This window comes from Oncorhynchus nerka, linkage group LG2 (assembly GCF_034236695.1).
Source record: "Oncorhynchus nerka isolate Pitt River linkage group LG2, Oner_Uvic_2.0, whole genome shotgun sequence".
Taxonomy (NCBI): Eukaryota; Metazoa; Chordata; class Actinopteri; order Salmoniformes; family Salmonidae; genus Oncorhynchus; species Oncorhynchus nerka.
Genome location: NC_088397.1, coordinates 83,682,098 through 83,697,494, shown reverse-complemented (window position 1 = coordinate 83,697,494; position 15,397 = coordinate 83,682,098). Strand labels below are relative to the sequence as shown.

At 43.1% G+C, this 15,397-nt stretch overlaps 1 protein-coding gene across 3 annotated transcripts in view; it reads left to right on the top strand.

The window, feature by feature from the left end:
• The first annotated feature begins 281 nt into the window (after positions 1–281).
• Positions 282–15,397, top strand: part of LOC115143729 (cytosolic 10-formyltetrahydrofolate dehydrogenase-like) — a 45,347-nt gene continuing 30,231 nt past the window's right edge. For 2 of the 3 annotated variants that reach the window (XM_029684204.2, XM_029684218.2), the window contains exons 1-7: positions 282–402; positions 1,771–1,916; positions 4,268–4,502; positions 4,666–4,831; positions 5,056–5,157; positions 5,431–5,520; positions 7,824–7,961. In XM_029684204.2, the coding sequence (XP_029540064.1) occupies positions 1,787–1,916; positions 4,268–4,502; positions 4,666–4,831; positions 5,056–5,157; positions 5,431–5,520; positions 7,824–7,961 (861 nt within the window). In that variant the 5' untranslated portion in view covers positions 282–402; positions 1,771–1,786. The remainder of the gene's footprint in view (positions 403–1,770; positions 1,917–4,267; positions 4,503–4,665; positions 4,832–5,055; positions 5,158–5,430; positions 5,521–7,823; positions 7,962–15,397) is intronic. The other variant, XM_029684212.2, reaches the window with a different exon arrangement.

Genomic DNA, 15,397 nt, shown 5'->3' with positions numbered 1-15,397 from the left:
ACCTACTGACCATTGCTGTCATATCTTTCTGTCTCTATAACAACCTGTTTTATGGTATAGATATGAACCAATGAGGAAATTATCACATTTTAGAGACTGTCATAAACTTCTGTCATAAACTATACCACACACACTTCTCAACTGGTCTGGGAAAAGTATGATTCCATATAAAGTTATACTGAAAAAATATACCATACACTGATTAAGTTTACGACCTCCCCTTGCGGCTAGACCGCCCTATCATATCACACGATTTCAACTGTTGTGTAATTCCTAATGGCTGTTACAGTCGCTCACATGCAGCAACCAGCCTTCTGACATTCTCGGCCCGAAATAAAGAGCAACGGTGTCCACACGATCCCTCTCTGCACGCCAGTAGGGGAGACTTTGGCCAGCATTAAAGTAAGGATAATGATCATTTTTAATATTCAACTGCATATTTCTATGTGTTGAGATTTGCTATCTCGAGATTGCACAGTGCACAATGTTCTACAATTTGACGTTTGTTTCTGGGTCGCGCGCCTAGCTTTACGTACGTGACATCGTTGTGTTTATACATTACTTTATAAAGGTTTGCAAGGTTGCCAACCTGCAAGGTAGCTTGCTTACACTGTAATAAACTCATATGACGCTGTCAGAAAAGTTATCACTTTGTGGTGTAGCAACTTTCATTTGTGTTTTCTATCGGAGAGTTTATTGCAAAAGTGAAACTTCACAGTGCATCATTAAAATTTGATTCAAAGATTTGTTTCTGCACACTTTTCATTGTAGGGAAGATATATTTAGGCTTTTTGCACGTAGAAGTCTAGTGTACTGTAGAGCTACGTCGATTCTATTGGTCAATCCTCCATTAGCAGGGATCTGCTCTGCAACGTGATTGGTTGAAATAAGTGCGACCCGAAGGTATAAAATATGGAGAAAAAAATACACCTTTTGAGTGAAAGTCATAGAGCGTGTTCCAGCGGATCACTTTTGCCCAGCCGGTGACCATCGCTGGAAAAGTGTGTTGCATTATTGGGAAGTAAAAATAATCTGATTTGCATCTACATGTCGACTGTATGAACTTTACAAAAATCCTGTGTTCACAGGTCATGAAGTTTTGATTGCAGTCGACTGCAAGTTTCTGCAGTTGCTATTCACCAACTTCATCCTGCAACCATGGCCTGCATTGTGGGAGGCTCTAATAATTAGGCTGTTTTGTTTGACCCATGCAAACGTGATAAAAGACATGACTGAAACAAGAACCAACTTTGTCACAATTTGTGTATACAGATGCAGTAGATATACATATAAATGAATGTGATATGAGTCTTTCTCTCATTAACTGATTGTACAATGTACACACATATATGTTCAGTTTGTGAGTGTGATATGGGGGTTGGAGAACAGCTTGTATAAATAATGGCAACACTGACATATTGATCTGAGCCTTGCTGTTGGAAAACCACATCAGTGTCTGACCTTCAGCTGTCGCAGTTGAACCTCTAACAAATTGAATCCTCGACATTCGTATACAGTCGGTTGCTTGAGCCTTACCATTCAAACGTGCCCACTGTCAACCACTTTTCATGACCTTACTAACAAATGGATCTGATATTTGCTGATCTATTTGCCTGATTTTACACAAATGAAAATGGAAACTTCTGGATAACATAGATATCATTAGGTTATTTTGAAATGGATCATATTCAAATGCTTCTGTTATAAAGTGCTTGAAGAAAGTAAAATGCTCTTTTGCTGTTTTTCTGTGGTGTTGCCTTTTTGTGCCAGTAGTTTGTGATCGCTCATGATGAGGATAGCTGTGATTGGTCAGAGTGTTTTTGGCCTGGAGGTGTACAAGGAGTTGAGGAAGGAGGGCCACACCATCGTTGGAGTGTTCACTATACCTGACAAGGATGGCAAAGCCGACCCTCTAGGTGAGCAGGCATGACAGCACCTTTTTTCCTCAGCAGTAACAAGACCCTCTGTCTCTACACTACTATAATGCTCAATTAATTTGCATATGAAACACAAAAGAGATATTCTCATAGTGGTGGGAGTCTTACTTTTTGCCGAAGGACATTTTACATGGATATCAAGAACCCGCTCGAAGTCTTTGGATAAACAGTATGCATATTGAATTTTCTACCCTTTTCTATCAGGTTTTGTCCTCACACTAGAGTACATAAAGTAAACCAAAGACTGCACAGAGAACACATATTGTGAAGGCAAACATAATATAATCTTTATAATGTCAAGGGAAGTTTGAACTCGCACATTATCAGTCAAAGAACAGCCCTGTCCCAAACTATAAGAGAAAATCAATGGATTCTTCTTAAAATGTTGAAAGGAAACAGGGGCCTTGACCATGTCAACTGAACACTGATAAAAGTTGTGCCTGTTGTTCACCCCAGACCAAAGTAGACATTAGATACATTCCACTAGGCGCACACTGGTTGAATCAACGTTGTTTCCACGTAATTTTAATGAAATTACGTTGAACCAACGTGGAAGAGACGTTGTGCCCAGTGGGATCACATCAATCCTTTCCCCCCATGTCCTCTGTCCTCAATGCATTTTCATAATCAACATAAACAAGTATAAACATACAGCCCATGGTAATTACCATTTACATTTGGCTCTATTGAAAATGTTGATGCTTACAGCCAACCTGTGAAATTCCCCCTACCTAAAAGGAGCGAAGCGCCCAGTTTGAATACATTAAATACGTGTCCCTTGATGTAACCTGATCTGACATGATTGACTTTGTGAACTCTATTCAGTGGCACACTTACTTTTACCCAACCAACCTGAACCAGAACCTGGTGTTGAGGAGATGATGAATATGACGGGATCTCCTCTGACACCTAGGATCCATCAATTCAAAGTCCTATTAAGCAGCTCTGCCAACGTTATAATGTAAATATGGAGTTTCGCAGAGCAACTACAGTCATTACTGCCATTACTCATGGTATGTACTTCCAAAGAAAAGTCTAAATAAAATAAATGATATTTCGGGATACTGTAATGCTGCTGGATAAGCCGACCTGTGCATGGCAGTAATGAGTGAATTTATTGGAGGTGCGCATGCAAACTTGGTGAAAAATAATAGATCGTTGTTATTTAGATCTTTTTTGGAAGTACACACTGTGTGTAACGGCAGTAAGGATGACAGTTGCTTACAAAGAACTTACAAAGGGCCAAGGACAAAGGTTAATTCCATGGTGACGGAATTACACTGCGACTCTGATTTTTCACTTTAAACACAAAAAAACCCATTGATTTCAAAGTTTAACAAACCATACAACTCTATGCAAAATGACTACTTTGAACAATAAAAAAAAGATAATTAATGTTACCAAACTTTGTATCTGCACAGTTCTTCCTAAAAATGTGTTTTTGTAAAATGTTCTGTGGAAATTGTTAAAACTAGTACTTGTGCATAGAGTTGTATTGTTTGGTAAATGTTGGAATCAATGTTTTTTTTTGTTTGGTATACATTTTAAAGTGAAAAATATATGTCTTGGCGTAATTCCGTTTCCATGAAATTGCCACAAACAGCCCAGTACATCACTGGAGGTACATCACTGGGGCTGAGCTCCCTGCCATCCATGATCTTTATATCAGGCTGTATGAAATCAATAAAGACTCCCACCACCCAAGCCAAGGAGTGTTATCTCTGCTTCCGCACGGCAAGTGGTACCGGTGCATCAATTCTGACACCAACAGGCTCCTGAACAGCTTCTATCCCCAAGCCATAAATAGCTAACAAAATGGCTACACAGACTTTCTGAGTTGGCCCTTGTATTTATATTCTCTATCCACACTCACAGGACTACACACTCACGCACACTGACACTTCAACACACACATAACATGTACACACATTTATACTGACTCTATACACAACTCACATACAATCTTCATTTACACTGCTACTACTCTGTTTATCATACATTCAGATGCCTAGTCACCTTACCCCTATACATATCACTCCAGTATCCCTGCACATTGTAAATATGGTACTGGAACTGATCCTGTATATAGCTTCTTACTTTCCTGTGAATTTTTGTTCTACCTTGTTATTGTTTTGTACTACATTGACATTGATCACTGCACTGTTGGTTTTAGAGCTTGCAAGAAAGGCATTTCACATTTGATATTAACTTGAAATCATAGAATTACTATAATGGTTGGGCAAGCCCCTTAGACCATGGCAATTCGACTTGAATTACATACGGTATATGGGAGAAACATCCCTCCTGTCTTCTCCCCTCTACACCCACAGGCGCGGAGGCTGAGAAGGATGGCGTGAACGTCTTCAAGTTCCCACGCTGGCGCCTGAAGGGGAAAGGCATCCCGGAGGTGGTGCAGGTCTACAAGGCCACGGGGGCCGAGCTCAACGTCATGCCCTTCTGCTCCCAATTCATCCCCATGGAGGTCATCGACCACCCGGCCCACGGTTCCATCATCTACCACCCCTCCCTGTTGCCCCGACACAGGGGGGCCTCCGCCATCAACTGGTGAGTCGAGTCGGTGGCTGCTTGGACAAACGGATGGATGTTGGTTGGGTGGATGGACAAATGATTGGTTGATTGATGCGAAGCTTGCATGGGTAAACTAAAAAACGTCAAGTAGCTTGAGTGTGTTAGGCTTACTTTACCCTCTCCATGGGTTTGACAACAGGACCTTGATCCACGGGGACAAGAAAGGTGGATTCACAGTGTTCTGGGCGGATGATGGACTCGACACTGGACCAATCCTGCTGCAGAGGGAGTGTGTTGTGGAGCCTGATGACACTGTCAACACCATCTACAAGAGGTTCCTCTTCCCTGAGGGAGTGAAAGGCACAGTAAGTCAAAGAGATACAACAAGGCCACACTTAAGTACTCTGAGGAATGCAGAGTTTTCTCTGTCTGTCACATAGGGCCAGCCAAATCAACAAATATTGTTTGAAACAGAGTTTCATGTATGCAAAAATAAAGTGCAGCATAGTACAACAACACATGGAGGGTGAGACCATTCCGTACTGTTGGGAATCTTTGAGCATGTTTGTCAAGTTTACCTGATTCACAGGTGGATGCAGTGAGGCTGATCGCAGCAGGGAATGCCCCAAAGATCGTCCAGCCAGAGGAGGGAGCCACCTATGAGGGGATTCAGAAGAAAGACAATGCCAAGGTAGGCCAAGACCTTAACTAAATTCTCTACACACACTGCTCCTGCCATCTTGCTTCTAACCACAAGTTCAGTGGACCGCTCAAGCACTCCTGTAACACTATGTTTGAGATGACATATTACATAGGACCACATATTACATATTACATAGGACCACATATTACATATTGAGATTACATATTACATAGGACCACATATTTCCTATTGTTTGATTCAGATATGCATGTCTATGTTGATTTCAGGTAATTAGTTATTATGATTTGTGTTTTTCTGTAGATTGACTGGAACCAGTCTGCACAGGTCCTACACAACTGGATCAGAGGAAATGACAAAGTGCCTGGAGCCTGGGCAGAGGTTGATGGACAGGTAAGAATATAAGGCTAGGCATAATACTGCCCCCTTTGGATGAATTGCGTGCCCATAGTAAACAAAACAAAAAATCTGTCCAAAATTGCTAATATATGCATATAATAATTATTATTGGATAGAAAACACTCTAAAGCTTCTAAAACCGTTTGAATTATGTCTGTAAGTATAGCAGAACTCACAGGGCATGCAATCTCCCAAACTAGTTTTGGAAGCCTGAAACTTGGGGCAACTTTGACATCATCGCTCCCACCCTTCCCAACCAGCTATGGATCTGGAGACACTTTCTATGTCTTCCACTAGATGTCCTCATTCAGTAGAGCGTTTAATTGTGCAAATCCCGCAAGCTTTGACCCTTTCGGAGGCAAAACAGTGTCGTGAGAAAATACATGTGTGTTAGGGCGCGAATTGGACACAGACCTTCCTCTGTTCCAGCTTGCCTGAGAAGAAGTATCATTGTCCGGTTGAATTGAGAATTGTTTTGTACGTTTATAACATCGTAAAGCTTGATTCTGCACTTAGTTTGACCAGTTTAGTCGACATATAATATGTAATTTGGAAGTTTTGATGCGCAACTGTTCGGGACCAGAAGTCATTTTGGATGCATTTCAGCTGAAAGTGGTAGCAGATGCTACTATAAGGACACACGAACTGAAACAAAACGATGTATTGGGTAAGTATGACTCCTTCCACTACATTCTGATCGAAGACCATCAAAGGTAAGGGAATATTTATGTTGTAATTTTGTATTTCTGTTGACTCCAACATAGCGGAGAAATATTGCTTACGTCTGAGCGCCGTCTCAGGTTATTGCATAGTCAACTAATTCTGTAACGTTAAAAACAAATCTGACACAGCGGTTGCATTCAGAACCAGTGTATCTTTCTAACTATATGTAAAACATGTATCTTTAGTCAAAGTTTATGATGAGTATTTCTGTTATCTGGCGTAGCTTTCCATAATTTCTCCGGACATTTTTGATAATTTTATGAACATGGCGTCAATGTAAACCGTGATTTATGGATATAAAATGCATATTATTGAACAAAACATAAATGTACTGTGTAACAAGTCATATGACTGTCATCTGATGAAGATTTTCAAAAGGTTAGTGAATGATTTATTTTTTAATACTGCTTTTATAATTTTATATTTTCTGGGACAAAATGGCTGCCTCTTGTCTTTGTTTCGGTGGTGGTCTAATATAAATATGTGCTGTGTTTTCGCCGTAAAACATTTAAAAAATCTGACATGCTGGGTAGATGAACAAGGTCAATCATTTGAGGTATTGGACTTGTTAATGTGTGGAGGTTAAATATTTCTAAGAATATTTTTGCACTGCCTGCGCCACCGTTTCAGCTGAACGGGGGGGGGGTGGCGGACCCTGAGAGGGACGCCTCGCTTAAAGTATTGTTTGTTGGTTCAGTAATGCCACTGTCAGCCAGCCAAAAGAACATGCTGAGAAGGATTATCACCACAGCAAGCAAGGTACTTGAAGTCAAACTGACAGGCTTGATGAGATCTTCAAGGTCAGGGCCCTCAGCAAGGCTCACAAAATAATTTTAGACCCAAGCTTTCCCCTGTACCTGGACTTTGAACTATTCCCCTCTGGGTGCAGGTATAGGGCACCCCCCTGCAGTAAAAACAGCACTAAACAATCATTTTGACCAAATGTGATATCCCTTTGGGGGCGGCAGGTAGCCCACAGTTACCCCACAGTTCCTCGGGCGCCGATGATGTCGATTAAGGCAGCCCCCCGCACCTCTCTGATTCAGGAGGGTTGGGTTAAATGCGGAAGACACATTTCAGTGGAATTCATTCAGTTGTACAACTGACTAGGTATCCCCCTTTCCTTTCCTAAATAGCTCAAGCTAATGTCCCTATCCATTCACTGAGACCACTATCCATTCACTGAGACCAGCAGGCTGGGCTTCTTACTGTATCTACTGTGTATACATGTCATGAATGTGTATTGTCCTTTTCTTAAACAGCATTTTGAAACAAGTACGTGATACGGCAACACATTTTCCCCAAGGGTACAATAAAGACAGTAAAGTACATGCAGAGCCTGTGGTCTAACTGTAATGCTCCTACTCCCCCCCGGAGACCGGTGTTCAAATCCCTGTGTCCACCCTTCCTGTTTCTAACTGTCTAATAAAATGTGAATCATATAGCCGTGTTCTCACCTGTTCAGTCACATCAGTGCAGATGAGGTATAGGAGAAAAGGAAAGGAGGCCAGTCTAGACTATTGAGCTCCACCCAAAGGCTGATTCCACTGCGGTCTCTCCTGTCTCTCCTCTAGAAGGTGACGTTCTACGGTTCCTCTCTGCTAGACAGTGGTGCCACTGCTATTGGTCAGCCCCTGGAGATCCCTGGTGCCAGTCAACCCGGTCTGGTCTCTAAGGCGGGCCTGATGCTGTTTGGCAACGACGGCAAAGCGGTAGGTCGTTTAATGTTACACAAACATCATTTAAAGATTATAATTATATTACTACCACTACCAGGGATTCTTGATTGTTTTTAAAGCCTAATGTCATATTATCACAATTTCATAGGACCACAGCTTTTCCTTTGGTTGTAAGCTTTGGAAGACAGAAACAAATGTTTTAACTTTTGAGCTATATGTATGTAGCATCCCTGCATGCAGACATGCTATACTACCTGGCCTTCAGGTCAAGGCTTTTATAGCACAGTTTGTAGTATTTGTATGTGTATTTATTATGGATCCCCATTAGCTGCTGCTTTTCCTGGGGTCCAGCAAAATTAAGGCAGTTTATAAAATTTTTAAACATTACAATACATTCACAGATTTCACAGCACACAGTGTGTTATCAGGCCCCTACTCCTCCACTACCACATATCTACAGTACTAAATCCACGTGTATGTATAGTGCATATGTTATCGTGTGTCTGTGTATGCATGTGTCTGTGCCAATGTTTGTGTTGCTTCACAGTCACCACTGTTCCATAAGGTGTTTTTTGAATCTGTTTTTTAAATCTAATTTTACTGTTTGCTTCAGTTACTTGATGTGGAATAGAGATCCATGTAGTCATGGCTCTATGTAGTACTGTGTCCCTCCCATAGTCTGTTCTGGACTTGGGAACTGTGAAGAGACCTCTTGTGTCATGTCTTGTGAGGTATGCATGGGTTTCTAAGCTTTGCACCAGTAGTTCAAACAGACAGCTCAGTGCATTCAACATGTCAATACCTCTCATAAATAAAAGTAGTGATGAAGTCAATCTCTCCTCTACATTCAGCCAGGAGAGATTGACATGCATATGATTCATATTAGCTCTCTGTGTACATCCAAGGGCCAGCCGTAGTGCCCTGTTCTGAGCCAATTGCAATTTTCCAAAGTCCTTTTTTGTGGCACCTGACCACACAACTGAACAGTAGTCATGAACAGTAGTCAAGGTGTGACAAAACTAGGGCCTGTAGAACCTGCCTTGTTGATAGTGTTGTTAAGAAGGCAGAGCATCACTTTACTATAGACAAACTTCTCCCCATCTTAGCCACTACTGCATCAATATGTTTTGACCATGACAGTTTACAATCTAGTGTTACTCCAAGCAGTTTAGTCATCTCAACTTGCTCGATTTACATATTATTTATTACAAGATGTAGTTGAAGTTTAGGGTAAAGTGAGTGTTATTTTCCAAATACAATGTTTTTAGTTTTAGAAATATTTCGGGCTAACTTATTCCTTGCCACCCACTCTGAAACTAACTGCAGCTCTTTGTTGTGTGTTGCAGTCATTTCAGTCATCATTGTAGTAGCTGACGTGTATAGTGTTGAGTCATCCGCATACATAGAAACTCTGGCTTTACTCAGTCAGTGGCATGTCGTTAGTAAAAATTTTAAAAAGCAAGGTGCCTAAACAGCTACCCTGGGGAATTCCTGATTCCAACTGGATTATATTTGATAGGCTTCCATTAAAGAACACCTTCTGTGTTCTGTTAGACAAGTAACTCTTTATCCACATTATAGCAGGGGGTGTAAAGCCATAACACATACATTTTTCCAGCAGCAGACAATGATCAATAATGTCAAAAGCTGCACTGTTTACTGTAAAATAGCATTGTATCTGATCAAACACATTTTTCCCCCAGAAGTTTACTAAGAGTTGGTAACAGGCTGATTGGTCGGCTATTTGAGCCAGTAAAGGGGGCTTTACTATTCTTGGGTAGCGGAATGACTTTAGCTTCCCTCCAGGCCTGAGGGCACACGCTCTCTAGTAGGCTTAAATTGAAGATGTGGCAAATAGGAGTGACAATATCGTCTGCTATTATCCTCAGTAATTTTCCATCCAGATTGTCAGATCCTGGTGGCTTGTTATTGTTGATAGACAACAATCATTTTTTCCCCTCTTCCACACAGACTTTATGGAATTCAAAAGTACAATTATTGTCTTTCATAATTCGGTCCTATATACTTGGATGTGTAGTGTTAGCGTTTGTTGCTGGCATGTCATCCCTAAGTTTGCTTATCTTGTCAATGAAAAAGTCATTAAAAGTAGTTTGCAATATCAGTGGGCTTTGAGATGAATGAGCCATTTGATTCAATAAATGAAGGAGCCGAGTTGGCTTTTCCCCAAACAATTTAATTTAAGGTGCCCCAAAGCTTTTTACTATCATTCTTTATATAATTGATTTGTTTCATAGTGTAGTTTCTTTTTATTTAGTTTAGTCACATGATTTCTTAATTTGCAGTACGTTTGCCAATCGGTTGGGCTGCCAGACTTAATTGCCATACCTTTTGCCTTATCCCTCTCAACCATACAATTTTTCAATTCCTCATCAATCCAAGGGGATTTAACAGTTTTTACAGTAATTTTTTTAATGGGTGCTTATTAGTAACTGGAATAAGTAGTTTCATAAATGCGTCAAGTGCAGCACCTGGTTGCTCCTCATTACACACCACAGACCAGCAAATATTCTTTACATCATCAACATATGAATCACAACAACACTTCTTGTATGACCTCTTATACACTATATTAGGCCCAGCCTTTGGAACTTTGGTTTTCCTAGATATGGCTATTATATTGTGATCACTGCATCCTATGGATTTAGATACTGCTTTAAAGCAAACATCTGCAGCGTTAGCAAAAATGTGATCAATACATGTTGATGATTTAATTCCTGTGCTGTAACTAGTTACAGTTTGACGTTTTTTCCTGAGTGGGCAGCTTGATGATTGCCAGTCAATATTTAAATCACCCAGAAAATATACTTCTCTATTGATATCACTTACATTATTAAGCATTTCACACATATTATCCAGATACTGACTGTTAGCACTTGGTGGTCTATAGCAGCTTCCCACAATAATTCGCTTTAGGTGAGGCAGATTAACCTGTAGCCATATTTCTTTCAACAGTATTTAACATTAGATTGTCTCTAAGCTTTACAGGAATGTGGTTCTGAATATAGACCGCAACACCGCCTCCGTTGGCATGTCTGTATTTTCTGTAGATGTTATAACCATGTATTGCTACCACTATCATCAAATGTATTATCTAAGTGAGTTTCAGAGATATGGATATGAATGTTATCTGTTACAAGCAAGTTATTGACTTCATGGACCTTGTTTCTTAGGCTACATACGTTAATATGGGCTATTTTTAGCACTTTTCTGGGTTGCTTGATTGTTTTTAATGATTTACTGGGGAGCTTATCAGAGGTAGACTTACTCATGTTATTTACATTGGAGCTGATAGTGCAGGGTGAGCTGCATAAAGTGGTGATCATACCCTGCCATCTCATGGTGATTGGCTGTTCCCCCTCATTAGCAGGGGAAATAACTGGTCTGTTAGTACTGTACTTTTTTTGTCAGAGCTGGGCCTGCGCTGAAAAGCTCTTTGTGTGGTGTTATGTAATATGTAGGAGTAACAGAGAGGGTAGACAGAGACTCTTCACTTTTAGTTTATTTCACTTTTGTTTATCCATTTCACTTGCTTTGGCAATGTAAAAATATGTTCCCGTGCCAATAAAGCTCCTTGAATTTTAATTGAGAGAGAGGATAGAGGGGTTTTGAGTGAGAGAGTGTGTTAGAGACTGACTGAATGAAAGAGAGAGTTGAGAGGCAGCCCAGTGTTAATGAATCATAGGGAGACTAATGTGTTTAGTAGCTCCATTGTCTTACCTCTTTTCAGTCAGCTCTATGGGCTGAATGCCATGGAATTTCCAGGAAGATGAATTAGTTCCGGGGACTTCTCCTCAATCAGCTCTAAATTTGTTTGTTCCCCACGATCTCACATTACTTTGGGGGAAATAGTATAAGGACATACTGTATGTGTTTTACACGTTTACACATTCGGAATATATTTTTAAGCCCATATTTGTCATCATGTTATACTATTGGGTTGTAAATATGCATTCAGGGTATATATGCAGACGTAATGTATCGAAGCCCAGAATGAGTCCTGCAAAAAAAGTGTTTTATTTGACCAATCTGGGTTGACCATAGACCGTATAGGATATGACCCGAGTCTACTGCACACGGTCTCGATATGACCCAGGCTTTTCTGGCCTCTACTGGTAATAAATTGTAATACAAGTGGAGCTAAATAAAACTCAATGTGTCTCATTGTGAAGACAGGGAGAGTCTACCTGGGTTGTGTTCATTAGGTACAACAAATTTAAGAAAATGTATAAAAAAATCTAATTTCTGTTTTACATTGCAAAAGGTTATCCATCCCGTGGACTTATGGACACGCCCCCGGAGTTTTAACAGTGCTCTAAATCGGCCTGCAATAGCTAGGACTTTGACTTTGCAATTAGGACTTTATAAAAGTGAATTTATACAGTTACCCTGCATGCGTGTTTGAAGTCTGTTTGAAAAACAAAGCACATTTTCAGTGAACAAATTGGTTTGAATAATTAATAGGTGTACACACACTTAATTCCCTTCAATAGGTCAATATTTTCCTAACATAGTTCTCAATTTGAGAACTGACATTCTTTGAAAGGGGTTATACTACGAAGCAAGCTATATCTACGCAGGGTTTTCTAAAGCTAGCCAGCGTCAGTTAGCGTCCCATTCCAGCTCAGGCTTCATCCGTACTACTACGGTGGATATTTCTCGTCCGCCTGCCGCTAACTCTAGCAGGCATGTGGCTAGTCAAACTCTTCATTGAGACAATCCTGAAACATTAATCCATGTCAGTGCTGAAATCAAAATGAAATAAACTTTTAACATCGCCGTCTTTATTTTATTACTTTGGTGTTATTAAGGCTGTGTAAGGGAGGCGAAGTCAGGTGCAGGAGAGCAGAGTAGAGTAAACAGGCGCACTTTTATTCCGTTCAACAATAGGCACAAAAAATGACATAAGTGCCCAAAAACATGGAACATAAACTATCGCGCGTGAACATACACACAAAGACATGATGGGGAACAGAGGACTAAATACATGTAGATTGATTGGGGAATGAAAACCCGGTGTGAAAATCAAGACAAAACAAATGGACAGTTGAAAAATGGAGCGGCGATGGCTAGAAAGCCGGTGATGTCAATCGCAAACGCCGCCTGAACAAGGAGAGGAGCCGACTTCGGCGGAAGTCGTGACAGTAACCCCCCCCCCTGGACGCGCGGCACCAGTGGCACACCGGCCTAGGGGACGACCCGGGGGGTGAGGCGCAGGGCGATCCGGCTGGCAACGGTAAAACTCCCGCAGCAGTTCGAGATCCAAAACATCCGCAACCGGAACCCAGTACCTCTCCTCCGGACCGTACCCCTCCCACTCCATGATGTACTGAAGGCCCCCCGCCCAACGCCTCGAATCCAGGATGGAACAAACGATGTACGCCGGGGCCCCCTCGATGTCCAAAGGGGGCGGAGGGACCTCCCGCACCTCAGATTCCTGGAGCGGACCAGCCACCACCGGCTTGAGGAGAGACACATGAGTTAATGGGTTAATACGAAAAATCAGAGGGAAGCTGTAATCTGTAACATACCTTGTTCACCCTCCTCAGGACTTTGAAGGGCCCCACAAACCGCGGACCCAGCTTCAGGCAGGGCAGGCGGAGTGGCAGGTTTTCAGGTCGAGAGCTAGACCCGGTCCCCTCGGTGTGTGCCCAGCCTTACACTGGGCACACACCGAGCAGGAGGAAACATAGATCCTCACGTCCTTAGCCAAGGTCGGCCACCAGTACTTCCCAGTCAGACAGATCCCCGGATGACGTGTGGGCCCAATAGATCAACTGGTCACGGACAGCAGACGGAACGTACATACGTCCGACCGGACACTGGATGGGAGCGGGGTCTGTACGCAATGCCTTCTCAATGTCCGCGTCCAACTCCCACACGACCGGCGCTACCAGACAAGAGGCCGGGAGTACAGGAGTCTGATCCATGGGCCGCTCCTCTGTGTCACAGCCGGGACAGTGCGTCTGCCTTCGTATTCTGGGAACCTGGTCTGTAGGACAGGGTAAACACAAAACGGGTAAAGAACATGGCCCACCTTGCCTGATGAGGATTCAGTCTCCTCGCTGCCCGGATGTACTCCAGGTTGCGGTGGTCAGTCCAGATGAGGAAAGGGTGTTTAGTCAAGCCAATGTCTCCACGCCTTCAACGCTTTAAGCACAGCCAACAGCTCCCGGTCCCCCACATCATAGTTACGCTCCACTGGGCTGAGATCCTTCGAGAAGCACAGGAGCAGAGTTTTGGTGGCGTACTCGAGCGCTGAGAGAGCACGGCTCTTATCCCAGCCTCGGATGCGTCCACCTCCACTATGAACGCCAGAGAGGGATCCGGATGGGCCAACACAGGAGCCGAGGTAAACAGAGCTCTTAGCTGCCCAAAAGCCCTGTCCACCTCAGCCGACCACTGCAACCGTACCGGTCCCCCCTTCAGCAGTGAGGTAATGGGAGCAGCCACCTGGCCAAAACCCCGGATAAATCTCTGGTAGTAATTGGCAAACCCCAAAAATGACTGCACCTACTTTACCGTGGTTGGAGTCGGACAATTACGCACGGCTGCAATGCAGTCACTCTCCATCTCCAACCCTGATGTGGAAATGCGATACCCTAGGAAGGAGATGGCGTTCTGAAAGAACAGGCATTTCTCAGCCTTGACATACAGGTCATGCGCCAACAGTCGTCCATGTACCCTGCGTACAAAGGACACATGGTAATTGAGTCGCTGCCTTTTTTCAGAAGGCGAGAGCCAAAACGGCATATTCTGGGGGGATGCGCACGGTGGAGACCTGGTCTGAACTTTCCACCGTGGTAGCACCAATGGAAACCCCTACACACCTCCCCGAGCACTCTCGCGGCCACCCCGTGAGAGCCCTCTGTTGCCAGGAAATAGTGGGGTTATGAAGAGCTAACCAGGGAAGGCCTAGTACCACGGGAAACACAGGACAGTCAATGAGAAAGAGACTGATTTTGTCCTCGTGAGCCCCCCTACTTCTCCATGGTCAGGGAGATGGTGGCTTCCCTGATTAGCCCGGACCCTAATGGTCAACTATCCAGAGCGTGAACTGGGAAAGGTCTAACTACAGGAATTAATGGAGATCCCTAAACTAAGGGTGAACGCTCTGTTGATAAAATTCCCAGCTGCGCTTGAATCGACGAGCGCCTTATGCTGGGAATGTGGGGGGAAAAAATCAGGGAAACAAACGGATACAAACAGGTGATCAACAGAGGACTCTGGATGAGTGTGGTGCGAACTAACCTGGGGTGACGCCAGAGTGCCCTGCCTGTTGCCTCGACTCCCAGAGGAACCAACACGGCACCGACCGGCAGTGTGCCCTCTGGGGCCACAGATGGTGCACGTGATGGCTCCTCCTCCAGTCTCCCTACGAGCAGCCCCTCCCAACTCCATGGGAACCGGAGCGGGGGTGCTGGAAGATGGCACCGACAGAGCCCCCTCTG